At 33.9% G+C, this 27,891-nt stretch overlaps 4 protein-coding genes across 5 annotated transcripts; 3 read left to right on the top strand and 1 right to left on the bottom strand.

Annotated features, from left to right (window-relative positions):
* The first annotated feature begins 8,909 nt into the window (after positions 1-8,909).
* Positions 8,910-20,840, top strand: LOC102599577 (uncharacterized). The gene is made up of 7 exons (XM_006365377.2): positions 8,910-9,317; positions 10,375-10,742; positions 12,674-12,826; positions 14,539-14,631; positions 15,208-15,266; positions 19,986-20,079; positions 20,518-20,840. Exons 1-7 carry the CDS (start codon positions 9,008-9,010, stop codon positions 20,725-20,727), a joined length of 1,287 nt encoding a protein of 428 aa, XP_006365439.1. The 5' UTR covers positions 8,910-9,007; the 3' UTR covers positions 20,728-20,840.
* LOC107058586 (uncharacterized) lies at positions 16,923-17,599 on the bottom strand. Its single transcript, XM_015304457.1, has 2 exons — positions 17,150-17,599; positions 16,923-17,063 (listed from the first exon to the last, which is right to left on the bottom strand). Exons 1-2 carry the CDS (start codon positions 17,591-17,593, stop codon positions 16,941-16,943), a joined length of 567 nt encoding a protein of 188 aa, XP_015159943.1. The 5' UTR covers positions 17,594-17,599; the 3' UTR covers positions 16,923-16,940.
* Positions 20,841-24,445: 3,605 nt separating the features above from the next.
* LOC102599256 (uncharacterized) lies at positions 24,446-27,592 on the top strand. Of its 2 annotated transcripts, none has more exons than XM_006365376.2 (2): positions 24,446-27,066; positions 27,217-27,592. In XM_006365376.2, the coding sequence occupies exon 1, from the start codon at positions 24,620-24,622 to the stop codon at positions 26,270-26,272; it is 1,653 nt and encodes a 550-aa protein (XP_006365438.1). In that variant the 5' UTR covers positions 24,446-24,619; the 3' UTR covers positions 26,273-27,066; positions 27,217-27,592. The 2 variants fall into 2 exon arrangements, with proteins under 2 accessions (XP_006365438.1, XP_015159933.1); XM_015304447.1 differs by having other exon boundaries at positions 27,199-27,592.
* On the top strand, positions 26,401-27,054 carry LOC107058582 (uncharacterized). The gene has a single exon (XM_015304444.1). It carries the CDS (start codon positions 26,401-26,403, stop codon positions 27,052-27,054), a length of 654 nt encoding a protein of 217 aa, XP_015159930.1.
* Positions 27,593-27,891: the final 299 nt, after the last annotated feature.

Raw genomic sequence — 27,891 nt, 5'->3', positions numbered from 1 at the left:
CTGATGAGGATAGTTTTGAGTTAGATGAAGATGAGTGTTGTGATGATGATGAACATGAATCTGGTAGATCAAGAAGGGTAAAGTTGTCAAAAAAGAGGAGTTCAAAAACTCAAAAATCATTCATGATCCTACTGCAAAGAAAGTTGTGTGGCAGTTGGGCATGGTGTTTAAAGATGTGAAAGAATTTAGACAAGCAGTAACTAAATATGCAGTTAGAAGGAGGGTTCAGGTGGAGAAGTGGGTGAATGAGCCAAAGAAAGTTAGAGTTAGATGTAAAGATGGTTGTCTGTGGCTTTTGTATGGATGTCTTGACAAGACAACAAATAATTTCATGATAAAAACTTACAAATCCAAAGCATACTTGCAACAAGACAATTAGAAATTACTTGTGCAATGCAAAAAAAATATTTGAAGCCTTCAGAGAAAGAATAACTGAGCAACCAAACATAAGAGTCTTCAAGTTGCAGGAAATGATTAGGAAAAAGTTAAAACTTTATGTTGGCAAGACTACTGTGAGAAGAGCAAGAGCTAAAATGTTGAAAGATATAATGGGTGATCATGTTGTAGAATTTGGAAGAATACTTGACTACAATGATGAATTGTTGAGGACCAATCCAGGGACCAGTTGTGTTGTAAAAGTTGGTGAACCTGATGTAGAAGGCAAATCAATATTTCAGAGTTTTTACATCTATTTTGATGCTTTAAGGAAGGCATGGATACATTGTAGGAAGTGCATAGGCTTAGATGGTTGTTTCCTTAAATGTGTTTGTAAAGGCCAATTGTTAGTTGTTGTGGCCAAGGATAGTAATAATCAGATGCTGCCACTTGCTTAGGTAGTAGTTGGAAAGGAGAACAAAAACACATGGACCATGTTTGTCAAGTGCATAAAGGATGATCTTGGACTTGGAGATGGTGAAGGTCTCACCTTGATTACAGATATGCAAAATGTATGTGAACTTATTTTGTAATTTTCAATTTATATATGTAATTGTGACCTAATTATCATTTATTGCAGGGAATGTCTATAGCAATTACAGATGCATTACCTAAGTGTGAACATAGAATGTTTTCTAGGCACATATTAGCTAACTGGGTTAGGATTGTAGGGGTCTTCAAAAGAAGACAACAATTTTAGAAGATAGCTAAGAGTACATTTGAGTCTCAATTAAGGAAAAATATAGAGAAGATAAAGTTGTCAGGTCCAGAAAAAATGATGGATAACTTAATGTAATACAACATTAATTATTGGTGTAAAGCTTACTTCAATACTAAAATGAAGTGTGACTCTGTAGACAACAACATGTCTGAGTGTTTTAATGCATAGATCTTGGCTGCTAGACACAAGACCATCATTATTATACTTGAAGAAATAAAAGTGAAGATGATGACAAAAAAAAGCCAATTTAAGGGAGTTCCTAAGTACTTGGAAGTGTAATTTCTCTCTAATGGCTCTGAAGGTTTTAGAGGAGAACATTAGTAGGTCTATGGAATGTACTGTTGAGTTAAATGGAGTTGCTGAATTTGAAGTGAAAGAAGGGCTTTGTCAACACAAAGTGGATATTGCTAGGAGAACTTGTAGTTGTAAGGTATGACAGTTAAGGGGCATACCATGTGCACATGTTGTGGCTGCATTATACTTTAAGAAGTTTTCTCTTTATGACTATATAGACAATTGCTACAGTAAGGAAGCTTACTTGAGGACTTACGCCAATGTTATTGAACCATTCACAAACATGGAGATGCGGCCAGTTTCTACAAACCCCATTATTGAGCCACCAGAAATCACAAACATGTCTGGTAGGCCATCTAAGGCTAGAAGGAAAGATGCTGGAGAAACTAAGAAATCTAGGAAGCTTCCTAGGACTGGACTTGCAATGACATGCAATATATGCCATGTCAGAGGCCATAACAAGAGAGGATGTCCTCCAAGAGAATGTGTTGAGTCATCAACAAGACAAAGTGCACTTCACCAACTGCATCTATAAGGGCAGAACCAACATGTTCAGGCAGGGGAAGAGGCAAACCAAAGGTAATATTTGAACTTGTTTTACTTTTTCTTAATTTATGACTTACTTTTTCTTTTATATGTATAGAAAACTCCATCAGCACCATCAGAAGGTGAGCCTCCACTAAAAAGAGGAAGAGGAAGAGGAAGAAAAAAAAACATCAGTAGCACCTAGTGCACCTCCCCTACCTACTGCACCTACTGATTTTCATGCATCCTCTTCTGCTCCTCCTACTAATCATGCAGCATCTTCAATAGTTGGTACTATTAAAAGAGGAAGAGGTAGGGGCATGGGAAACACATCTCCTGAGAAAAGACCAAGAGTCATGGGAATGAGTGTGTTCCAAGCTGCAAATGGCTTCAAAGACATGAATGTGAGTCTTTGATATATCTTAACAGCTTAAATATTGAATTATAATCCTAATTTTGTTTATTTAAACAGCTTAAATATTGATATAATTCTAATTTTACTATAGCATGGCATGCCAGGTAGTAAGATCTACTTTACTGGACAAGCAAAAGTGACAAGATCATCTGATGTAACTGGTGACATTGGTTATACACCAAGTAATACAATTAAGCTGAAATGGAATGGTAAAGCAGCAATCTCAACAAGCAAACTTCATGAGCTTAGAGAGAAGCAAAGAAAAAAACAATGGGAAGTAGTTCAAATAATCCAAGTCAAAATGACATTTCTTCAAAGTCAAAGATGCCATGGAAATTGTAGTGATGTTGATGTATTTAACCACTTTTAAGTTAGTCAAGACATGCTGCATTAAGGGCCTACTATTTTGGATTTTGTTTGTTGGTAAATTTTGCCTTATGTGAGGGCTTTTGAATATGACATTATTTAGGTAAATTCTGCCTTATGTGAGGCCTTAGGAATGAATGATGATGTTGTGTTGTCTATCAAATTGTATTAGCTATTCAGGTGTGTTTACATATGGTGTTGTGTTGGTTCAATTGAGTTATCTATCGAATTGTATTGACTATTCATGTGTGTTTACATATGGCTATAGAAATAATGTTGTTGGTTATGTGTTTTACAAATGGTATTGTGTTGTCTATGTTGAAGTATGAATGGATGACTAGGTTGTTGGTTGTTGATGAAGTGTTGCATATTAATACAAGCTTCAATTGACATCATAGATACAAATTGTCACATACATTGACAATTCTAATTAAACATAACAACAATACAAATCAAAGAGAAATCCAAATCAAATATACCCTTGAATAGATTGGTTGTTGATGAACATAGCAACAACACAAATCAAAATACACAAAAGTATCTTCCTATTGAACCTACAACATTTCCACCTTCTATTAAGTCTCCTCTCCAATAACAAATTAGAGTTCCTCAAGTTGTCAATATGAACCTGTCTAATACATAATTCTTGCTCCAACTCATTGATTTTGTTCACCAATCTTGGAAGGATAAAACTTGATCTTGGATTCACTTCTTCTTTGTCCCTCCATCGAAAAAATTTGTAATTTTTAGACTGAAAATGATCCAAAAATAGTACATTAGCATCGTTCAATATAAAGTGTAGCAAAAATACAAGGAAAAGCACAAACACCATAGCATGGGCAAGACCAAAATCTTCTTCCCAGATTTAATTTCGACCAAGAAGTTTGCAAATTCAGCAAAATTCCATGTTTGCATCTCACTACATCGTTGAGCATTGGGTCTGATTCATCCATACAAAGCTTATTCAAGTTTTCATTTGCCATTTTTGATGAATTTCGAGAAAATTCAAATTAAAGACCTAAATAAGAAATTAGAGCAGATTACAAACCCTAAAATTCAAGATTTGAAGTAGAAATGAACATAAACAACTAAACCGTACTTATTTTTGAGAGAAAATCGTGAATTTTTTTTATAAAGGGAACAAGGGTTAACGGTGGGGAAGAAGAAACAATGGTTTATTTAAGGGTGGGAAGATGCCCGTTGGAGAAAAAGGAAATTTTCATCAAAATTCACCTTCTAATGCGCCTAGAGGAGGTGAGAACACCTCCTATGACAAGTCAACACTTAGGTGTGTAGAAAATAGAGAAATATAAAGTCCAGGGGGGTAATAGGACACCCGTGAAGTTGGAGTGTGTAGTTGGGATTTCGGATATAGGTTGGGGTTTTTTTAGACCATTTTCTCTTAAAACTATATTATAAATGTATCAAAAGTGATCAAGTGAAAAAATGTTATTACTATAAATGGTAAATATTTTCTTAGTATGGTATATTTATGTAAGTTTCTCAATTCTGAATGTGACCCGCGTAATATGATTATATGTTAGTGGCGAAAAGTAATTTCTTCAAATTATAGCTATGTAAAATAATTAATTTGTATAAATTTACTTAATCACGTAATTTTTTTAATTATTACTAGCGGGGCATGACCCGTGCTGAGCATAGGCCCAACCAAGTCCAACATTTTACATTTTGAAGTGGTGAATGTTTTGCACTCATTTGATGGACTATAGTAATATAGTTCGAGTTGACACAAACACTAACATTGCACACGAAAAAAACATAAAGCTGCAATTATATAGATGTAAATTAAACGAAGTAACACCAATAATATTTGATGAAACTTGACTAATCCAATCAAATTAAGAATGAACACAAGGCAAATGATCTCATTTTCTTGAATATACTACTAACATATATCACCACTTTCCACGAAGTTCAAATTTGTGGAAGCAGTAAATCCATTTGAAGGTTGATATAAAGGAACTTCAAAATATCAGATGTATTTCATTCTTCAATGTTCACAGCTGTTTCAATGGCATAGTTAAGAGTTCATGATATAACTATTTGAGTTCGTGTACAATTGAAGGAACCATGCAATAGGTCCTGAAGTGGTCACCAGGGATGGACCTAAGTGAGGGTTTGTGGGTTCAAACAAACACAACTGTTTTTTTCATAAAATTTTGTATTTGTATTTAAATAATAATAATAATATATATATATATATAAACTTGTGAACCCTCAACAAAACTGATAAATGACTCAGTGGTAAGAACTGTTAAAGAAAAATCCTTTCTGGATTAATAATCATTGAAGACCATAAACAATGTTATCTACTAACGATTTTTTCAAGGTTAGGATTGAGTTGTTCCTCTATAAATCAATTGTGACCATGGTGGTCTAATATAAGAAAAACTACATAATTTTACCGTAAAGAAAGAAATCAAACAATCACTTAAATGTCAATGCATCATAGTTTTTTGTTAGAATTTTTCGTATTTCATGTCAAATGCGAAACGAAAAAAATATAATTAAATAGGAAAAGACTCAAATATGTCATTAAATTTTGAAAAAAAAACTCATTTATGTCATTTCTTAAAAAATTGACACATTTATACCATTGTCGTCCAACAAAGTGTCTATTTATGCCATATTATTTTTTAATAGAAAATCTATCCAGTTTTAACATACATCTTTATACATGTGGCAATTATGATACGTCCACGTTATTAATTAAATTGAACTTTGAGAAAAAACTTATTTATATCATCCGTTAAAAGTTTGGCTCATTTTGACAGAAAACCTATCCGGTTTCAACATACCACTTTATACGTGTGACATTTATGATATGTCCACGTCATTAATTAAATTGAACTTTGAGAAAATGTGTATTTATGCCATCTGTTAAAAAAAAGCTCATTTATGCCACTGCCATCCAACAAAGTGTCAAATCATACAATTATTTTTTAACAGAAAACCTATCCAATTTTAACATACCACTTTATATATATGGTAACTATGATACAATTACTATTAAAAAAAGGGAAAATGCATAAGTACCCCCAACCTATGCCCAAAATCCCTGAGACACACCTAACCTTTACTAAGATCCTATTACCCCTGAACTTATTTTATATATAATTTTCTACCCCTTTTCGGCCTACGTGGCACTATCTTGTGGGCCCAGCGCGTGTTGACAATTTTTTGAAGGATAGTGCTAAATAAATTTGACCATCAAAATAATAAATCCAAATTAGCCATTGAAACAAAAAAAATATGTTTGAGGAAGATTAAATATACCCATATGGGATTATATTTTTTAAAAATAATTAAAAAATTTAAACTAAAATTATTTTTTTCACTTCCGTTAGAGGAAAAGGGTATATGTGAGCCATTTGTATAACAGTAGGGGTATATATGAGCCACTTTTATAACGAGGGGTATATCAGCTCTAAATGACAAAGTTGAGGGGTATATCAGACCCTTTTCCCTTCTTTCTTTCTTATTTTTTATGGTCATTTTAATTAGCAAGCGTTTGGTCATGCGATATCATAACACGATATGAAATTGTTAGATGAAATTAATGTTTGGATATGTTGATGTCATCTATGGAACATATTCTTGATTTGGAAATTTCATATCATGATTTGGAATTTTTTAATTTTACTCACAAATTTATATTTTGCTAAAATAGTTTCACATTTATATTGTCATTTATTTCCTATGTAAGTAAAATTTATAATCATATCATTACTTTTTTAAAATTCATTATTCTCGCCAACATAAAAAAAAAAAAAAAATTAAATCAATTCCTACTTTTCATTTATATTCATCAAATTTATTGTTTTTTATCAAATTTATTTATCAACCAAATTTATTACTACTACTTTAATGTTTAATTAAAAAATAGTTTTTCATCTATATTGAGTGAACAAGACTGACCACACTAGCTTTGTAATAATTTTTTATACGATTTTATAATTTTTTGTTTATTTGGTAAGATTAAATAAATAATTTGAAATATTTCAATAGTTTTACAACTTATGAAATTCTTATGTTTATGAGAAAATATACCACACAAAAACTTCAAATCACGAAACTTTAATTTTATCTCATGATTTCATATTGCATGATCAAACGGATCCTTGGAGAAAATGTTCCAATATGTTATCCAACTTTTAAAAAAAAATTATGTTATCAGTTAAAATTTTGACTTTTGATGTCATAATCATCCAATAAAGTGTCAATTCATGTCATTAATTTTTTAATGGGAAAATGCATAAGTAACCCCCAGCTTATGCCCAAAATCCCTAAGACACATCTAACCTTAGGTCCTATTACCCTCCAAACTTATTTTTTAATTAATTTTCTACCCCTTTTCGGCCTACGTGGCACTATCTTGTGGGCCCAGCGCGTGTTGACAATTTTTTGAAGGATAGTGCCACGTAGGCCGAAAAGGGGTAGAAAATTAATTAAAAAATAAGTTTGGAGGGTAATAGGACCTAAGGTTAGATGTGTCTTAGGGATTTTGGGCATAAGCTGGGGGTTACTTATGCATTTTCCCATTAAAAAATTAATGACATGAATTGACACTTTATTGGATGATTATGACATCAAAAGTCAAAATTTTAACTGATAACATAATTTTTTTTTAAAAGTTGGATAACATATTGGAACATTTTCTCCAAGGATCCGTTTGATCATGCAATATGAAATCATGAGATAAAATTAAAGTTTCGTGATTTGAAGTTTTTGTGTGGTATATTTTCTCATAAACATAAGAATTTCATAAGTTGTAAAACTATTGAAATATTTCAAATTATTTATTTAATCTTACCAAATAAACAAAAAATTATAAAATCGTATAAAAAATTATTACAAAGCTAGTGTGGTCAGTCTTGTTCACTCAATATAGATGAAAAACTATTTTTTAATTAAACATTAAAGTAGTAGTAATAAATTTGGTTGATAAATAAATTTGATAAAAAACAATAAATTTGATGAATATAAATGAAAAGTAGGAATTGATTTAATTTTTTTTTTTTTTTTTTATGTTGGCGAGAATAATGAATTTTAAAAAAGTAATGATATGATTATAAATTTTACTTACATAGGAAATAAATGACAATATAAATGTGAAACTATTTTAGCAAAATATAAATTTGTGAGTAAAATTAAAAAATTCCAAATCATGATATGAAATTTCCAAATCAAGAATATGTTCCATAGATGACATCAACATATCCAAACATTAATTTCATCTAACAATTTCATATCGTGTTATGATATCGCATGACCAAACGCTTGCTAATTAAAATGACCATAAAAAATAAGAAAGAAAGAAGGGAAAAGGGTCTGATATACCCCTCAACTTTGTCATTTAGAGCTGATATACCCCTCGTTATAAAAGTGGCTCATATATACCCTTACCGTTATACAAAACGGCTCACATATACCCCTATCGTTACAAAATGAGCTCACATATACCCTTCATTTAACGGAAGTGAAAAAAATAATTTTAGTTTAAATTTTTAATTATTTTTAAAAAATATAATCCCATATGGTATATTTAATCTTCCTCAAACATATATTATTATTTTTAACTTTTTTTTTGTTTCAATGACTAATTTAGATTTATTATTTTGATGGTCAAATTTATTTAAGTTTTTGTTTAATATTCTTGTAAAATTTATTATAGATGACCCAATTTTTCTTCAAATACAAAACTAAATTATATCCGAAAAAAATAGTTTTAAATTTTTTTCTTTACACTGAGGAATGAAAGAAAAAATAAAATAAGAATAAGAAACTCAAATAATGATAATCAAAAAGTCAAAAATATAATTATGTCCGAAAAAAATTAAAATATACCTTGAAATTTGCTAGAAAAATCATATATACCCCTAAATAGTTTTAAAAAAAATAAATCAAAAGTCAAAAATATAACTTTAAAGCTATTTTTTTTCACTTCCGTTAAATGAAGGGTATATGTGAGCTCATTTTGTAACGATAGGGGTATATGTGAGCCGTTTGTATAACGGTAAGGGTATATATGAGCCACTTTCATAACGAGGGGCATATCAGCTCCAAATAGCAAAGTTGAGGGGTATATCAGACCCTTTTCCCAAGAAAGAAAGAAAGAATGAGGTTGAAATAGTAGGAACCAAATTCTCCTCTTATCTAAGCAAGCAAACTATAAACCAGCAGAGCAGCTTCCATGGTCAATTCTGCACCTTTTCCAAAATAGAGAAGAAATGGCCTTAATCCCTCATTCCCAAGTTTTCTCTTCTTTCTCAGCCATCAATTCTTTAACAAACCCATTTCCCAAAATCTTCAGGACTATTAAAATCTCAGCTTCTTCTTCTTCATCACCCAATAACTCACGAGATGAACAGATTGTTGAGACTGACCCTGTGAAGCTCGCATTTGCGAAAGCCAAAGCGTATAAGAAAGAAATTAAATTAGTTGATCCTTCTCCCAGGATTGCCCAAAATGGTGGGTCTGTGACGAAAGATAGTGACAGTGTTGAGAAAATAGCATTGGACAGTAACACCGTACAAGAAGGTGAGAAGATATCTTCTTATTTACAAAAAGTTTCCACTCTCTGATTAATATTTATTCAATTCAAATGATGAATTTACTCGGTGTCAATTTGCATTTTAGAAATTAGTAAGCTAGAACTTGAAAGCCATAATGATGTTGAAGCAATTTTACTTTTCGAGTTTGAAACAACATGGTCGAGGGTTTATTGGAAACAACCTCTATACCTCCTAAGTAGGGTTATATAATGGATAGTAAGACCCAAATATTACTTTTCGAGTTTGAAGCAACATGGTTGAGGGTTTATCGGAAACATCCTCTATACCTCCTAGGTAGGGTTATATAGATGGATGGTAAATTGGTAAGGGTCCTGCATATAGTAAAAATTTACCTTCGCATAACTAATGCAGCGTTAGTGGTATTAAATAAATAGAATCAGAACATGTGTATTGGTAATATGCGAGTCAAATATCTAAACACAAAGATTTCTTTAAAGTAGGTAATCTTTACATATCATTCCTTGTTTCATTATTCCTTACTGTATAATAATCCCTTTATTATTTTTTACTGCATAAAGAACTCGTGGATTATAATCTCAGGATGACTAGCATGTGAACCAAACGAGCTTAGTCTTTTGATTGTTATGCAAAGGAGAAGGGCTTTATTATCCTTCATTTGGTACTACAGTGTTATCCTGCAGCATTCTTGAAGATGAAATTAGATAGAATAATGAAATTTTGCTATCTGAAATAATAAGTTGTATTGAGCTGAAGGCTGTGAATTTTTGGTATCGATGGTTCTACTTTGTCAAATATTTATTCTAAAATTTGGAACTGATTTCTTCTGTGTAATACTAATTGATAGGACCTCACTGGTAAGTGAAATAAGCTCATGTGCATTGAGTTCCATGTTTTTGGACCCGAATGTGGTGCTTGGAAAATAAAATGGTGTAATTGAAAAATGAGATTATTCAGGAATACACATTGAATACATATAATGTTGAAATCTTTTCTGGTAGTAGATCCATAGTCAAATTCAAAGTTGTTCGAATTGTGTAATCATCAATTACTGACTTGTGTAGGATCTAATAAAGAGAATGGGGAAAATGACTTCATCAAAAAAGAGAATGGGAAAAGTGACATAAATGCTTTACCCAAAGAGAGTGTTAGAAAGAAGGAAAAGTTGTCGATCTCAAGTATTGATTTTGTGGGGCTTGGTTTTTCTGATAATAAGAAGAGCAGGGGACTGCCTGCTGGATTGGTTCCAATAGTAGACTCGTTCCCTGGAGGAGACTTGCCTGACGTAGAAATACTTGTTGGGGACACAAGCAAGTTTGTAGATACCGAAACATCAAAGTCAAACCGCATCCAAGAAGATGACATGGATACCTATAAGCCAAAGGTTTCCACCTGGGGAGTTTTCCCCAGACCGAATGACATCTCTAAAACTGTAGGTTGCCTATTATGACTTGTGTTTTAGCTTTTTCTAGTATGCATTGTCTTCTTATTCAGTATGCTTCATTTCTAGTTATCCATTATGATGTCATGGAAGTAGCAGCTTTTAATGCTTTTGCAGAAGTTTATGCTTTCTTTAATATGCCAGAATTCAATTTTTTATGGAGTGGCAGTAGGTTAGTTTCAGCTATAACTCCCAATTACAGAACCTCACTAATTTGACCAAGATTCTTCCTAATTCCTAAAGCAGAAAGGTATTAGTAGCAAAATATGCTAGTGCTAAAGGAAATATAAACATAGAAAGCTATGCAAAACTGGATAATTGACATCATATTTCTATCCTCTCTTCAATAAATTAACAGGATTATTGTTTGGAAAATTAAATTCCTTCAGGTTCTTGCATTATGTTGTAAAATCTGTTTGCCCATGGTATTTAAAAAATATGTGTAGCATTTAAAGTTGGGATTGTATTCTCAAAAAAATTTGAAGTTGGGATTTTATTGTTGCAATTATTCGGGCCTATGATGTCTAGTACAATAGATGAGTACGGATGGATCCCTATTGATAACTCAAGTGCAGCAGTGGAGAAAGAATGAAGTTAAGCTTCAGGTTAGGAATCATTTAGAAGAGAAAGGGTAAAGTAGAAAATGTTGTTGAATATCATAAGAAGGTTAAGTGACCTTCTTCAGATTGTAACAAAAAAGCAATGTGGTGTGTTGGTGCACTATGTGATGTTTAATTGCAGCTTGACACTTCAAGTACTAAGTACTTCTGTTCAAAACAGACATGCAAAATGAGAATTTATTCATCTGATTAATATTGGAAATAAGTGGGTTTAGAGCTAATAAAAAAGTTTTATACAGTCAGTTGTTTTCTGTTTTATGAAGATATCACACACATGTATCATAGATTGCTGATGATGAGTCCGTGAAAGGTTTCAAGAAATTGCAACTCAACTTAATCTATGCATGAAAACTTATTCTTTTTGCAGTTAAGAATGACAAGCTGCAGTATTCACAGATGTTTTGTTTCTAGGAGATTTAGAAAGTAAAGGCTGCTACCGAGTGTCGATATCTGTGGGGACTAACTGTATACTGCCATACTTGATATAGAATATTCTGATAGACAACTTCCAACTTTCGGGATACTGACAATATTTTACAGCAGAATTTTAACTTTTACAAGGATATCATTGAATGTGCACTTTTTTTTGGAGGTGGGGGAGGTTCGATTGGGAGGATGATTCTCTTTGCGAGTACGGAGGAGTAGGAGAAAACTTACTCATGAGTCATGACTGATTACTGCTAAAATGAAGCCTATTTAATGGTTTCTTGGGTATTGGTACCTTATTAGTCTGGTATGTTTTTGATAATTAGCATAAAATCAAATTGACAGACCAGCAATCTGCAAAAGGTTGCATTTCGTCTCCTTAGCCTTCTTATCCCTGGCCCTTCCTTGCATATTGCCAGCTTTATGACATATGTTTCATTTGTGATCTCTTAGTATAACTTTATTTTCCATGACTGGTTCTTATAGGGGTTTTGATGTGGCATTGCATCAAAGTCACCTCAAAATTTTTGCTGGGGCATTTACAACTTGGTTTCAAATCTTCTGATTTGACATTCTACCAATTACACTTCAAATCTTAGTAAACCCTGTTTGAGTGGACTTCACTATGGATGCACTTGTGATACTATCTCTAAAAACCAATTTCATGAACAACTTTCAGCTCATTTATGAACACTTGTCCGTCCCTTTGATGCTATATAGGGTACACTGTACAGAATGAAATTATTTCTTGTTATTATGTTGGGCTGTCTCTGTTTATCAAACTTTAGTTTGCGAATACCATGATCTCTTAAACTAATGAATGTAGTCATTTAAGCAAAACACTCTGAATAAACTTATTGCTTGTTTGGAGATCAGTTTGGCGGTGGAAGAACTATACGTCCAGGAGAGGTACTTGAATCAGCAGAAGAGAAGGCAGCTAAAGAAGCACGTACGAGAGAGCTACTTGCTGCCTACAAGAGCAGAGTAGGCCTAACTATTGATCCAAACCTAAAACTTGAATGTGAGAAGGTATGCTTTAACTGCTATTGTTTTTTATATCATGTTTATGGATGCATCAAATTTCTTTCATTATGGAAAATGCATTTAATTTGCTTCTTATATTGATCTTGAGAAACGATACAGAAATCTCATCATTTATTTATAACTTTACACTTTTCAGCATATATATAAAGTTGTTATATGCCATTCCCAGTTCTATGAATTGCCATGCTGTTAACGATTTGATTGGTAACACCAAAACTTGTTTCTTCATAAAGTGGAATTAAATGTTTCTGTCAATCATTTCTACTTTGAATACACATAAAGCAGAGTCTCATTTGAAATAAAGAGGGATATCTGGTCGCGTAGGCAGTCACTTAAATGAATGAGCAAAGAATTAAGAGTCTTCGGAGGCTTGGAACTGATGTGCTCTTTTTTCTCACAAACTCATTCAGATGGAATGAAGTTAAAGGTTTCAAGACTAGGAAATTATATCATTGCCATGGCCCTTGATGAGTGGGATAAATTCACACTACCATCTTACATGAAGCTAGAGATCTTCAGGGATATTGGTCTTCAGAGCTCATTAAAACTTAAGCGCACCTTCCGAGCTGTGCAACTTTTTCTTCGATTGGATAATCTTGTGGATCTTCACTTTCCAGTGGTTAATTAAATATATTTGCACACTCAACCATTGTAGATTATAGTAAACTTGGAAACAAACCAGAAGTACAAGAGCTAAATGCTAGATGTGGCCAATTGTTACTTTAATTCCTATGAAATACGCTTTACCTCTGAAATTCCTACAAGTGACATCTGTGTTCGCACATCGGGGGTGGTTTTGAATGAACTTTTAGCATTAAGGGTGCCAACATTGTATGTTCATGCAGAGCTGCTATGATATGCATGGCAGGTGCATATAAGATTGATTTTACAAAAGAGGCATGACATTACCGGCAAAACTATGGTTAGAAAGACTCAAAAGGTTTGGAAATGTACATGTGAAGAAAATAGAGTGATATTGGTCTGAATTAGTTATTCTCTAGAATCACGAAGTCCAAAAGGTCCTCTATGGCGCCAGGTCTTGCATTCTCATTTGTGTTTCCAGGAATGAAAGCAAGGCCGAGAAGGGGAGAGAATGGAATACTAGGGGAGAATCCTAAGACTTCAAGAAAGTCAGGTGAATGGACCTGAAAGCACATGAGTTCATATTCCAGGACTTTGAATGCAAACTAAATCGAATAAAGAATTTAAGAGGCTAGATGTGGGTGCTTTTCCTGAATTCAGAAGTTGTAAAATAAACTAACGACTTATCAACATGGTTGAAATTGATTGAAGAACACCTTTTTAAAAATAGATTTCCTGTAAATGTTCCAGCCAGAAACTTAAACAAGGGGATTTAAAAAAAAAAATCTTATGCCAAGGAGATTCAACAACTTATATATATGCAAAAAAAATAATAATCATTTTAGGCCCTATTTACATGTATATTTTTTCAACGAAGGGGGTTACCCCTATGCCTCCACCAAAGTTTAAAAAGCAAGGTACACTGGAATTAAACTACTTCAGATACTTCTGTTTATGGTTGATTTAGATAAGATAATTGACATATTTTGAAGGAGTCTTTTGAAAGGGAAGAGTGTTTCAAGTATTAAGCCATTCTTAATGTGGGTTTATATCCTTTCTTGTTTGAGAATCATGAGGTATGACTTACTTCTTAATTTTAGTGCTGTCATACTTAGGCACTGAAGGATGGCGACTCTTTCATGGACCTTGGCAAGCTCAAGGAAGCACTACCATTTTATGAGAAAGTTATGAATAAGTTGCCGTTTCAGGTGATTTCTTGTACTAGATGGACTTCAACACTTAAAATTAATGCATGTATCTGTTTTTTCTTTTCCCCTTTTCACATCTTAAACCAGAAAAAAAAAGAATTTCTTAAATGCATTTTATCCAACTTCATTGTATGTTATTTGAGTTAAGGTGCCAACTTGCTCAGCACTCTGTTGCAAATGACCCACATCCTTCCACCAAAAAAGAAGGAAAAGATCCAACTTCACGCTCAAATATCTTTTGGGGATAAGGATTGCATATGTTAATATTATTATGATAAAAGAGGCCTTAAACAAATTGATGTGCTTTGCACATAAGTAACAAGGACTGAAGTTGTTACTTATACGTTTTTGCTTCTCTTATATATGATGTAAAAACTTAAGATTTACTTTCTTACAGAATGAATGCCGTGGTTCATGAGACACTAGATTACATTTGTCTTACTTTTATACTTCTTAACTTTGTGTTATCCTGTTCTAAACAAAAGTGAAAAGTAATAAAAGCAAACCTGTAGGCAATTGACACTTCTCGTTTTCAGTACATTTGACATTGAAATCTATGACATAATATTTGTGCAGACTCAACTTCATGGATTAGCTGCACTGCAGTGGTCTATTTGTCAAGATTCGCTTCGTAGGTATGTCATCTGCGATTTTCTAATGTCCTAGGTTGTAAACAAGTTCTTAAAAATGCCTGCCCTTTGCTCTAATAAGAATAATTGAAGCATTTATGCTTAAGAATTCCAGCTCACCTAAGAGAAATTAAAAAGGAAAGAGAGAGAATTTCACTGAGCATCTTGTTAAACTAATTGATAAAAGAGAGGCCAGCTTAGAATACTGGATCCCTACAAACCTGTGGATTCAAGTGATAAATTCACCATTTCTCTAACATAATATTCTTGGTGTTCTTAATGATTTTTATGTTCTGCTCATATGCTTTTTTTAGGGCAATAACATAGAGGTGCGCTCAAGTGACCCGGACACCATGGTTATTAGAATTAAGGGCAATAGCATAGTGATTCCTAATATGTTAATCACCTTTTGTGGCCATGCCCATATTCCTTACTGAGCCATTTTCTACTCATTCTGACTACTATTATTAAAATAGAACAAAAATTTAGGGTGTTAAGTTAGATTAGTATGGAATGATTATATCTTTCTAACAAGATCAAAAACTTAACTCATAAGTTAGTATGGACATAAAGATCTCGTTACCTCAATGTGTTTGGTCCCTCTTGAAAGGGCACAGCAAAAACTCACCAATAAAGAAAGAAAAGAATTGTTAATTGCCTTTACACATTTTCTGGGAAATGAAATTACAGAAAAGAGACCTCATGAAGTCTCTTTACTGCATTTATGAAAAATTTAATTGCAGAAAAGAGACCTCATGAGGTCTCTTTTTCTGAAAAAAAAAAACTGGTAGCAGATTGTTGCTTTTGCAGCAGCACACCATCCATTTAAATTCAATAATATGTATTAGCTAAATCAAGCTCAAAGAGCTGCCAACAATCAATCAAACTACTACAAATACATGTGCTAAATATCCTCCAATCAACACTACTTGAAAATCAACTTTAAAGTACTTCGAAATTGAACGGAAAAAGCATAGAAGTCATAAGCTGTACAATTGGATTTCAAACTACTTCAATGTTCTCATGCATTCACAAAACACATAATAAGTCTTAAAACCACCATAAAGTACATAGTTTAGATTATCTAATACAACTCTAAACTTCAATAATGAGGCGGTATGTTTGCCACATGATCCTCATCATCCTCATCACTGCTGGGCTCATCGGTCAAACCTCTGTATTGACCATATACTTGATGTTGAATAGGTCGAGATTGGGAAAGACGAGGAGGGCAAACTACATCACTGGGACAAGGGGGAATCCACCCTGAAGCAACCAAAGCAAGTAGTGCATCTAATTGGGCCTTAATCCCTGCATGCTCTATGTCCCTCTGCCTTTCCCTAGCCCGCGAGACTTCGACTTGGCTACATAGCTTAGCTATCTTCTGTTCCAAAATCTTCTCCCTTGACCAATCATCCTGGAAACTACCTAGGCCTTCTAGCTCCGAATAAAATTCACGAAAGGGTCGCTGGGGCATGTCGTAAGAATACCCATATCAACTCGGCCCACCAACTGAGTCTAGCCACATTCTCTCAGTCTGCTCTTGGCTCAGTGGCATGCCTCGGCTATCATCTAGTTGAATCTGACGGTAATCCTCAGCGGATTGCATGTATTGATTCTGAATATAACGGTAATAATATTAGAATATAAATTTAGAAGTAAAGTAATTATTACTTTAAATTATTGGCTTACGTAGGTCAGTTGAGGAACCCAAACGTCTGGATCTCCGGGGTTTTTCTTCTTCCTTGTGTGTGTAGTCTTGAATGCCTTTGCCTGAGTTACCGGTCTCCCCAGTTTCTTTTCCTACGAACGAAATTAATTTAGTTATTAATTAAGAATAATTAAATATTAATAACCTACAATATATATAACTTAAGAAATGAACCTACCAATTTCCTCTTCACATTCCCTTGGCTCTGAACCCCAATTGTGTGTAGAGAGCCACCCTTAGTAGTTGCTCTAACCTTCTTGCCAACCTCGTTTATCTGCTTGAACCTCGCATCTGTCTCCCAGTGTGGACTCCCCTCATATAAAGGCCGACTAGCAACTTTCAATTGTTCAAAGAAAATTCTAGATTCATCATTGGGAGCTTCTTCAACGTGGTCGCGAAATTCAAAATCAGAATGCAACCTATACGCATCCTGAACCATGTAGTGCATTCTATAATTTTGGACATTAGGTTTCACTGCCTTACTACTTTCACCAACAACATAGTGTTGAAATCTATCAAAACTATTATCAATTTCTCCATGACTAGTCCACACTGTATAGTCTTCTTTAAATCCATTTCGATAGAGATGAAACTTAACAGTCTCTAGTTTTTCATAATTCATACATTGACATTTCTTTTTTTTTTTTTTTTTTGAAACTGGTAACTTTCATACATTGACATTTCTTACAAGGACACTTGACCAAGCTACTAAGTTGAAAAGGTTCTAGTGTCATTGCATAGTCCACAAAACCATCAACACCTTCTACAAATTCAGGCTTCATCCCCACTTGACCAAAATTAGTCCTTTCATACATCCAACTACGATCCATCTACATAAAGTTCACAAAATTTGAATTTGTTAAACACTAAATTAAGTAATAATTCAACATTTTTTAATATTACTGAGTTTCAAATTTAATACTCACTTTTTTTTTGATAACTGAGAAATCTGTCTGTGACCCGCCCTTTGGACCAATCACAGCCTTCTAAACTCGGTGGATAATGGGACTGCCCCTCTACCCTTCTCCACTTAAATACCGGGCTTCGCTTTGCATGGTGTGGGGCTTGAACCTGTGACCTAAGCCACAAATCCTCCACCTTTTGCCACTCGAGCTAGGCCTAACTCAACTTATGACTTAAGTCAACTAATAACCTACATATAAATACTTGGTGTTTTCATTATCTTAGAAATCGAATTGTAACCTTATTCTACTTAAATCTTGAAGCTCTTTTAAAGAAACTTTTTTAAAGAATAATTGGCTTTGAGTCAGATTTTTTTTTTTCAATATTAAGTTCAAAGTTGAATTGTAAATTCAGAGTTCAGTCCCTAGTTCAAAGTTCAAATATTGTTTTAATTTAATTCAAGGTCCAATATAATATAAAGTTGAGTTAAATTTCAAAGAGTAAGTAAAGCTAATAGTCCTTGATGTATGTAAAAAGTAGATCTTTTAGTCCCAAACATTGAAACTAATAGTTCTTTCTTAAAAATCTATTAAACTTAACAGAGAAAACATTCACAATTACTACACCAGCCAAATCTTCCTCCTCGCACCTTCTTCCACTGCCTTGCGGTGGTTTCCTTCATTAGAAGACATTCAATGTCACTAACTAATCTCAACACATTCTCCTTGACTAAACCAGGCCACTCTCTCATTTTTTGCTCTGTCCCCAACCATAGAAATATACAAACAAACACCTTATGCTCCTCTCAGCAACACTCACGTTAAAAGTAATATGATTGTTATAAAATTTATGAGTAGTAAGAAGGAAAATATAAAGCAAAACAAACTTAAAAAAATAACATATATGAGAAATTGAAGGTATTAAATTTGGAATGAGTGAAGTTTGTTTCCTTCATTCTTCTCCATTTGATAGCAAAGGAAAAAAAGATGGAGAATGACCTGTATGCAAATCTTGTAAGGTTTAATTTTTTATTTTTGGAAATTGGAATCTCTTTTCAGGGAAACTAAGTACGGATTTCTCAATCAAATAAGAGACAAAATGAGGAAGATAATTGGATCTCCCTCTTTCTTCATTCCTGATATTATATTGTTTTTTCACTTCCCAATTTCAACAACAAAGAATAAAATTAAGCATAATGGACAACTTTCAAAACTCACCCAAATCCTAAAAGAACACAAATCACATAAAGTTCACGGCTTTGAAGAATGTATAAAGAAAATGTAAAAAAAAACTTACCTGGACAGATTTGAGGGGCACTGCGGGGGTGGGACTGCTGGTTGTGAGAATGAGGGTGGGTTGGATGACTGTTTCACACAAATGAGAGTTGGGTTTGTATTTTTATTAAAAATAGAGACTCCTACTGAGGACGTATTTTAAATTTTTTGTTTGACGGTTTTGACTAATAAAAGCAACCTCACGAGGTTGCTATCCTTAGTTATAATATCATTTAACAGAACTCATGAAGTCTCTTTCTTTAAAAACATCAAATTGAGGGGTAAAACGACCTCATGAGGTCTCTATTTGTGACCTATTTTTGAGGTCTCTTTTTACTGTTTTTCTAGTAGTGAGCAAGAAGGGTCAATTAACCATATGGTTTCATAAATTATATGCGACGAGCATCTATCTCTAGACATCAATTGACCAACTTTCTAATATATCAATCCCTGGTAGTTACTTATAAAAAAGGCCCCTAGTACATCCTTCATATTTGTACTTAATTGACTTACTGGCTAATCAATTGTTATCTGTCTTTGAAATGCATAGTAAACCACTCCCAAAATCAACATTTGCCGACTTCCTGCCCAAAACCAACACTCATGAAAAATACATAAAAGATGAGTGTTTATCCCATCCAATTATGTAGAGTCCAAAGGGAATTGCATCTCTCTAGAACTTCAGCGTGGAATGGTCGTTTTTGCAACAAACCTTCTGTCATTTCATGATCTTTGTGATGCTTGAATGTTCAAATCATTAAGCGTGAACTTGCACTTGCATGGTCCTTGTGCCTGCTTCTAAGACTGATCATTCATTTCCACACCATATATGGACAGGTCCAATGAAGCTCGTTCAATGTACGAGAAGCTTCAGTCTCATCCTAATCCTGAAGTTAGCAAGAAAGCAAGACAATTTATGTTCAGCTTTCAGGTAATCATTAGTTATTCAGGTAGTTCATGCTGTGCATCTACCTAGAGTGTAAAGAGATGTTGAAAGGTTGAAGTTTAATAACACTCTTGATTTTGGACAGCCGATTAGAAGTTTAGGTATCTTTAAGGGCTTTGTTGGATATTGCACACCTTCAAATGACAGAGCCAAGAATTTATACAAGGGGATATTAAAAAAATGCTAGACTATCATAGCTGGAATTCGAACGTCTGACCTTAAGTAACTTCCGACCATGTTTACCACTCTACACTAGAACCTTCCCTTATGTCTAGGGATTCAATGGTTTATATTACAACACTAGAATTAGATATTCCGCAACTTATGTAGGATAAGACAAAAATTCTCTAAACTCATGCTGAGCAAAATCAGGTCATCTTGTTGCTACGGAGCACTCAAATTGTTTGTCTTGGTTGATGGCAGGCCATGGAAATGATGAAGGTAACTGGCTCAACATTCTCTTCCATGAATACTGGTTATCAGAATTATTTCGACGCTTTTATTAGGGATAAAGTAAACTATTCCGAGGATGAAACAGAAGAAGGTGCAGTCCAACAAGCAATCCCTTACATTATATTTCTTCTTTTTCCTATTTTTATTGTGCTATTAATTGCTCTAAGAAAGGGTATATAGGTTTTGTATAGCATTTAACATCTTGAAACTCAAACAGCAAATAACATTGCAACTGAAATGCATGTTTCTCCCTAGTATATATTGTAATAAAGTTGTGGGTTTCTTTTTTATGACCGTGGTGTCCGGTCCAACTTTCATGCACTACCTCCTACTAGCTACATGTACTTGAGTTTTGAATTTGAGACCTCAGGACTCTCAACCACTTCATTGACCACTAGGCCACACCCATTGGTGCATAAACTTGTGGGTTTATGTCGAGATTGAGTTTGGTAAAATCTCCATATGCATGATCAAATAAGATAATTACCATCCAACACCTTTAGGTATCTAGTTTACAAAATAGCTAACAAATGTATAATTTTTGTATATTTAACTATAATTTACATATACTATATAATAGGTTTTGTATATTCAGACTATATTGGTAAATAAATTTGGTCGAATGGTACATTTTGGTAGTTTCTCAATTTAATATTATAATAATATGAAGCTTTATTATTCTAAATACATGTACATGAAACACTATTTATGCTTTTGTCAAGTATGGTAGACATGAAATAACATAACTATATACTTTTTTTTTGGGTTAAGAAAACTATTTAGACTCAATCTTCACTAAGTGTGTATCTTAGCGGTTAATGAAGTGAGTGCGATACTCAATCTTCACCTAAGTGTGTATCTAATTCCAAAAGAAATAAAAATGCATATTTAGATGATTTCTTCTCACTTATCTAAGTTTTGATGGTTAGAGTCATACGATTTGTGTTGATGTGAGATAGTAACATGTATATTTTTTGTCGTTAAGGTGGAGAACTGAACCAAGAATTCTCTTTCTTCATCCTCAATCGAATCACTGTTCGCGACCCAGGATTCTATTTTATTATCAATCCAATCTCCGTTTTTTCTTTTTCTTAAAAATGAATAGATCTCTTTACTTGTATGACTTAGATGTCTCGTATTTTCTCGAAAAAGAAAACTATAGTGGCTAGGAAAGCTCCGGAGATTCTATGGGAAATTGAAAACGTTGAAGTAAGCTGTGGCTTATAAATAGGAAGATGAGGAGATAGGGGGTGAAGGATATTCATGATATTCGAAAAGATTTAGTGGAGCTAAGGTCAAGCAGTCTCCTCTCGATGGAATTATAGTGTTGGAACTCTCAATAGTTAAATCTTAACTTCAACATCAAGGGGTGAACACCTAATTCATTTGCTATTGTGAAACTTCTCCAATATTAGCAAATAATTATGTATCGTAATAAATTTTAAAGTGCAGAAAATAAACTGTAATTAGAGATTAAAATATAATGAGACATAGATATTATTGATGAATATATATATATTTGTGTGTGTAATTTTGTTTCTCCCTTGATTCTTTCTAGAATTTTCTTCGTGATTTGAGGACTAAATAGCGTGTTTCTCGAATATAAGATGATTTAAATCCCCTTGCAATGGATTTGATTGCTGATATTCTTTTTGAGACAGACTAAAAAGAAAAAAAATGCCACGAGACTAAAAGAGTCCTATCAATGGTACATTAAACAAGACATGAAAGCACCCATGCAATTCAAGTCTAATAGGAAATGACTCCTAACGTGAGTCGTGGACTCGTGGTGTAGTTGTGGAATTGCTTCCTTGATCAGAGATTTCAAGTTTGAATTTTGAATATAGAAAAAATCTTGTTGGGAGCCCCACTCTCAAATGAATCCTACAATGCGTAATTTAAATTCAGTCGGACTCTAATATAAACTGAGCCAAAAAAAAGAAAAGAAAAAGAAGACTCCCATTTTATATCCACAACTTTCATGCATGGGCGGTGCACAGAAGTTAGTTTGGCACCAAAAAGAAAAAAAGAAGAAGTGATTACTTCACATAATTGATAATTGTTGGTAACATTATCAAAAGATAAACATCTCTAATTGGGAATAAACTGCCAATTCTAACTGTTTTTGTCCCATCTAGATTTATTAAAAACCATCTCTCTATTTTCATCTTTTAAGATAAAAATGAAATCTGCATACATTAAATATGTTATTATAGACAATGTTTTGACATCTTAACGACTTAACTCATTTTTTTTCTATTTCAATTAAACATCCCAACTTAACTTACAAAATAATCATCTCGATATTTTTTTAAAAATTTAACCACTACTTTTTATTTTTTCCTTAAAGAGAAAGCAAAGAGAGAAAAAAAAAAAAAGGGGTGAGGAGCGTCTGCAAAAATCTGGTGTACAAATTAGACGCTCCTCCTGAGTACCTCATGGTGGGTGGTGGGGTCTTATAAATATAACCCCAGCTTTTATTTGCTGACCATTTGCTCAAAATTCTTTTTTCTGCCAAATTTGTGGCCATTTCCACTAACTTTTTTTAAAAGTAAAATAAATTAAAGGAGTCCATTGATTTTTTAATGGTCAACTAAATCACCCTAGAATACAAGATTTGTCTTCTGTTTATTCCCATTATTTTACTTTTCTTTATTTTAATAATAAAGCACAAAAAGAAGATAATATTCCTCATCCCTAATATTTTCAGAAAGTTGATGTAAATGTTATAGCTTTATATTAGAACTATGATTAATTTAATAAGGTTTATTACTTGAAAACTAATGGCTTTGGGTATATATATTAAAGATTTACATAATCAGTTAAACCATATGTTATGCTCCCATAATTTATGCCACTATTGTTTGTCCAACTAAGTTGATCTTTAACTAAAATTATTGCTCCTATCATTGTCATTTTTTTCCAAAATAATAATAATATAGTATTTCTGGTGGGATCTTCACGAATAGAAAAAAATTGTCATCCCTTTATATATAAAGTTTGAATTAATTTGTTAAGTATTTCATTATGATTATAAGCTAAATCAGAATAAAATTTATATTCAAAATCTTACAATTATCTATCACATATAGAAGGTGAAATTATAATTTCAGGATCATAACAACAACAATATCATACTCATTATGATTTCATAAGTGGGATGTCGGCTCAAGAAAAACATTAGATGAGACAGGTAAAAAAGTAAAATATATGATTTAAATATTGTGAAAATTGAATCATAATTAGGATAACTTTGTATTGGACCAAATAATCCATCAGTTATTTTAACGAGACAGTGCCATATGTTGATTTGTCACATATATCACAATAATGCAAACCAAAATGAACATAAAATTAAAAAAATCCAAAAGGGCCACAGGGCCCTATGACCTCCCTATTAGTGCAGGTCAGCATCTAATTCTTATCTTAATCTTATCATTAATTATTTTTTATTAATTGACATGTTTTCTCCATTGTCGTATTCCCTCTTTTCATAAATACTTTGATTTGTTGCACTTGACCAAAGATCTTTCGAAAACAATCTTTCTACCTTCTCGAGATATGAATAAGTTTTATGTACACTCCATCCTCACCAAACCCCATTTGTGGATTTACACTGAGAATGTTATTCCCTCTTTTCATAAATACTTTGATTTGTTGCACTTGACCAACTTTCTACCTCCTCGAGATATGGATAAGCTTTGTATACACTCTATCCTCACCAGACTCCATTTGTGAAATTACACTAAATATGTCGTTGTAATATTAAAAAGTTCCCCACATGACAAATCAAACACCAAAAAGCAAGAAGACCCCTACCCCACTCCACACCCCACTCCACCCCCACCTACATACACACAAAAGAAAGCAAGACAAGAACATAAAAAAGAAGAAGAACGCTGCTTACAAACCAAAGGCAAATAAACCATTTGGAATCTCTGGTAGTTGAGATTTCAAAAACTTCCTTTCTTCATGAACTAAAACTCTCTTATCTCTAATATGAAGAAACACTACCTCAAATCCATAAATCCTTGAAAAGAATATATCTTTCTTTTCCCAAAACCAAATTAAGATGGTGCAAAAAAAAGTCCTCAACAAGCTTGGTATCAAAACTGATCATATTATAAAAGCCAACAACCAAATAATGAACCACAAACCATCTTTGCCTATATCACAAAACCATGACACCATCAAGAATAGAAAAGCTGAACTCAAGAAAAAGATGATGAAGAAATCAGGCAAAACCAAACACTTAGAATATGAAATATCCCACTCACCAAATTTCAGAAAATATGTACCTCAGCCAGGCAAACCACCCCCTAGTACTAACTCATCAACACCAACGAAGCGTCAGCGTCAGAATCAGAATCAGAATCAGCAACAACAGCAATCAATATGTACTCCAAATTATATGAAGTCCACAAGCAGTTCTGTTGCAAGGAAAGAGCAATCTCAGGTAAGTTCAAGGAGCCTTCAAACTTATTCACAAAGTTGTAGTAGAAAGAATTCAAGTAACTCAAAGTTAGGCTCGGGTAGTTCTGTTAATAAACCAATAAGGAGTTTGTTAGCTAGAACTCCTAGTTTTAAACCAACAAGAGTTTCATCATGTTCCCCTATTGTTAGGTATGATGATTTCCAAGTAGAAAGGGCTACATGTTCATCAACTTTGAAAGAAGTTAAGTTTCCTTCATATCTTGAACTTAGTCCTGGAGGAACAGAATCAGATGGAACTTCTGTTTTCAAGGTTTGTCCATATACATATTGCTCTCTTAATGGTCATCATCACCCTCCTTTGCCTCCATTGAAGTGTTTCTTGTCAGCAAGAAGGCGTATGTTGAAGAATCAGAGGAGTTTCAAGTTGGGATGTGTCTCTCCTCGTCGAGCTAATCCTCGTGGATTAGGCTTGAATGATAATGTGCCAAAACAAATAGAGAGTACTACAGAGAAGGTAGATCCTCTGACAAATGAAGATGACAAGGAGTTTTTTGTCGAAATTTATAGCAACGAAAAGGAAGAGACCAACTCGGTAGATGATTATTACATCATTGATTCTTCTGTCACTGATCTTGTACCTTCGGGTGAAAGCAGTGAAGTGGCAGCAGATGATACCGAGGACAATCTTGATCAAAAGAGAGAAGCTATTTCAGCAGAAATCAACACGCCTGGCTTTTGTCCTGCAGAGAATCCAAACGAAGGTGCTAGTGACATGGTTCAAGAGGAAGTGGATATTGAATCCTTGAGTATGCACACTAAAATAGAGATAGAAGCAACAGCAGAAGAGCTGGAATATGAAGCTTCTGATATGGACTGGGATGTAGAGAAGTACTATGCATATAGCGAAGACGAAATTGGTTCAATCTCAGATAATACAGATCCCATCACATTGGTTGATGATCCAGTTGTCAGCGAGGAGTTCACGGAAAAATCATCTAATCCTGAACTTCTATCTGACAACACTCTGGAAGAGTCATTTGATAAAGAAATTATCATCTCTGGAACAAGTTATGATTATGATGACTCCGAATCTATCTGTTCGCATACAGAATTTGACATTGATGAGTGTGTTGAAGTGTCTGAGGACACTACACTTATCTCTCTAGATGTCAATTTGATTCTGGATGGTACAGATAGTGAGACAGCAACAATGGATTATCAGGCTGCTGTTAAGGCAGAAGAAACCTTCTGTCTAGAGATGAAACTGCAACTTCTCACGAAGAATGCGTAACTCCTCAAGATGATGATGCAGCTGCACTTAAAGGCTATCAAGAGCTCAATGTTTGCTATCTCAATGCAGTGCAAGATGAAACCTGTAAGGATAATGAAGAACGTTCGGATGAAAACATTGTTGTCAAGATGGAAGATACAGAAATAAAAACAGATTGCTGTGAACAAGGAGATGAAAATGGTCATGGCAATAATGCTCAACAGTTGGTAGTAGAGGCAGATCTCAAGGACGAGAGCGATGTGAGCCATCAAGCTGAAGATGGAAGTGAAAACGCCTCTGAAGACTGTACAAGCCATCAAGTTGAAGATGGAAGTGAAAATGCACCTGGTGTCGAAGTGGATCAAACAGCTGAGGCATGTGTGGAAAAGCAGAACCAAATCAAAGATAAGAAGACACATGCAAAATATGATTCGAGTGAAGAAATGTCTGAGAGGTACATAAACCTGAGAGGCATAGCCAGGCGCAATGACACTAAGGAGCCAGAGGAGTCAAGAGACTTCAATCCACGACCACCAAATTTCCTGCCACTGGAGCCAGATCCAGATGCAGAGAAAGTTGATCTCAAGCATCAGATGATGGATGACAGGAAAAATGCAGAGGACTGGATGCTTGATTTTGCACTCCGACGAGCAGTGGACAAACTTGCACCAGCTCGTAAGAGAAAGGTTGCATTGCTCGTGGAGGCTTTTGAAACAGTATTGCCAACATCTAAATGGGAGCCTCACCTCAGGCGCAGTGCATCAGGATTCACACATCCTAGACCAATTCAAGCTTGCAACTGATGCCAGTTCCAGGTCAGTACAAAACTCATACCATCTAATACAATTCTGCCTTATATGTCATAATCAAACTACTATAACCAGAATGCTAGATGAAATCTTGAAATACACAGAATTGTTTTCATAGATGAGTTACAATAAGCACAGGCTTTCATTGTGGCACAGGTGGACATCAGCGCGGAGCTAGTAAGACAATCTTTCGTCCAGGAACAACTGGCTTGTTGCTCACAATTCACAACCCTCCAACATGTGCAAGGATTTCAGCTTAACGGCATTAAAGGAATTGATTGGGATTAGATGGTGGAGAACATCATCATGGAATCTCAAGTAATTTATAATAGAGCTTTCTAGTGTGCTTGTTTCCTGAGGATTATGCCTACACGTACTTTAGTACTGCTGTGAAAGGTTTTATGTACTTCAATCTATGGCTTTATCTACAGTTGGCTAATGTTTCTTATATGTATCCTGACATGCTATGGTACCATTATCTTCAACTATCATCTCTGCTACTATCTGAAATATGCCAATAAAATGTTTTTGACATGCATTTAACCAGTAATCACTACTGAGCAAATTGAATTTAACAGCCCGAATATTGGTTAGAAGAGATTGTAGAGTTCATCGAAGAGTAGGAACAATTCAAACACTAACTGCTCCATGTATATGGACAAAACAACTGCATCTTAGCTAAAGTTATTTACTATCACAAAACTTTTACCTTTTTCTCCTAAAGATCACTTAATTTCAGATACTATTCTCTCAAGTTGGAGATACTACTCTCTCATGTATCCAACTGATCATTATTCATCCGCCAAATCCTAAAGATCGATAAGTCATACA

This window comes from Solanum tuberosum, unplaced genomic scaffold (assembly GCF_000226075.1).
Source record: "Solanum tuberosum cultivar DM 1-3 516 R44 unplaced genomic scaffold, SolTub_3.0 scf00541, whole genome shotgun sequence".
Lineage (NCBI taxonomy): Eukaryota > Viridiplantae > Streptophyta > Magnoliopsida > Solanales > Solanaceae > Solanum > Solanum tuberosum.
This window is presented reverse-complemented; position numbering and strand designations above follow the sequence as displayed.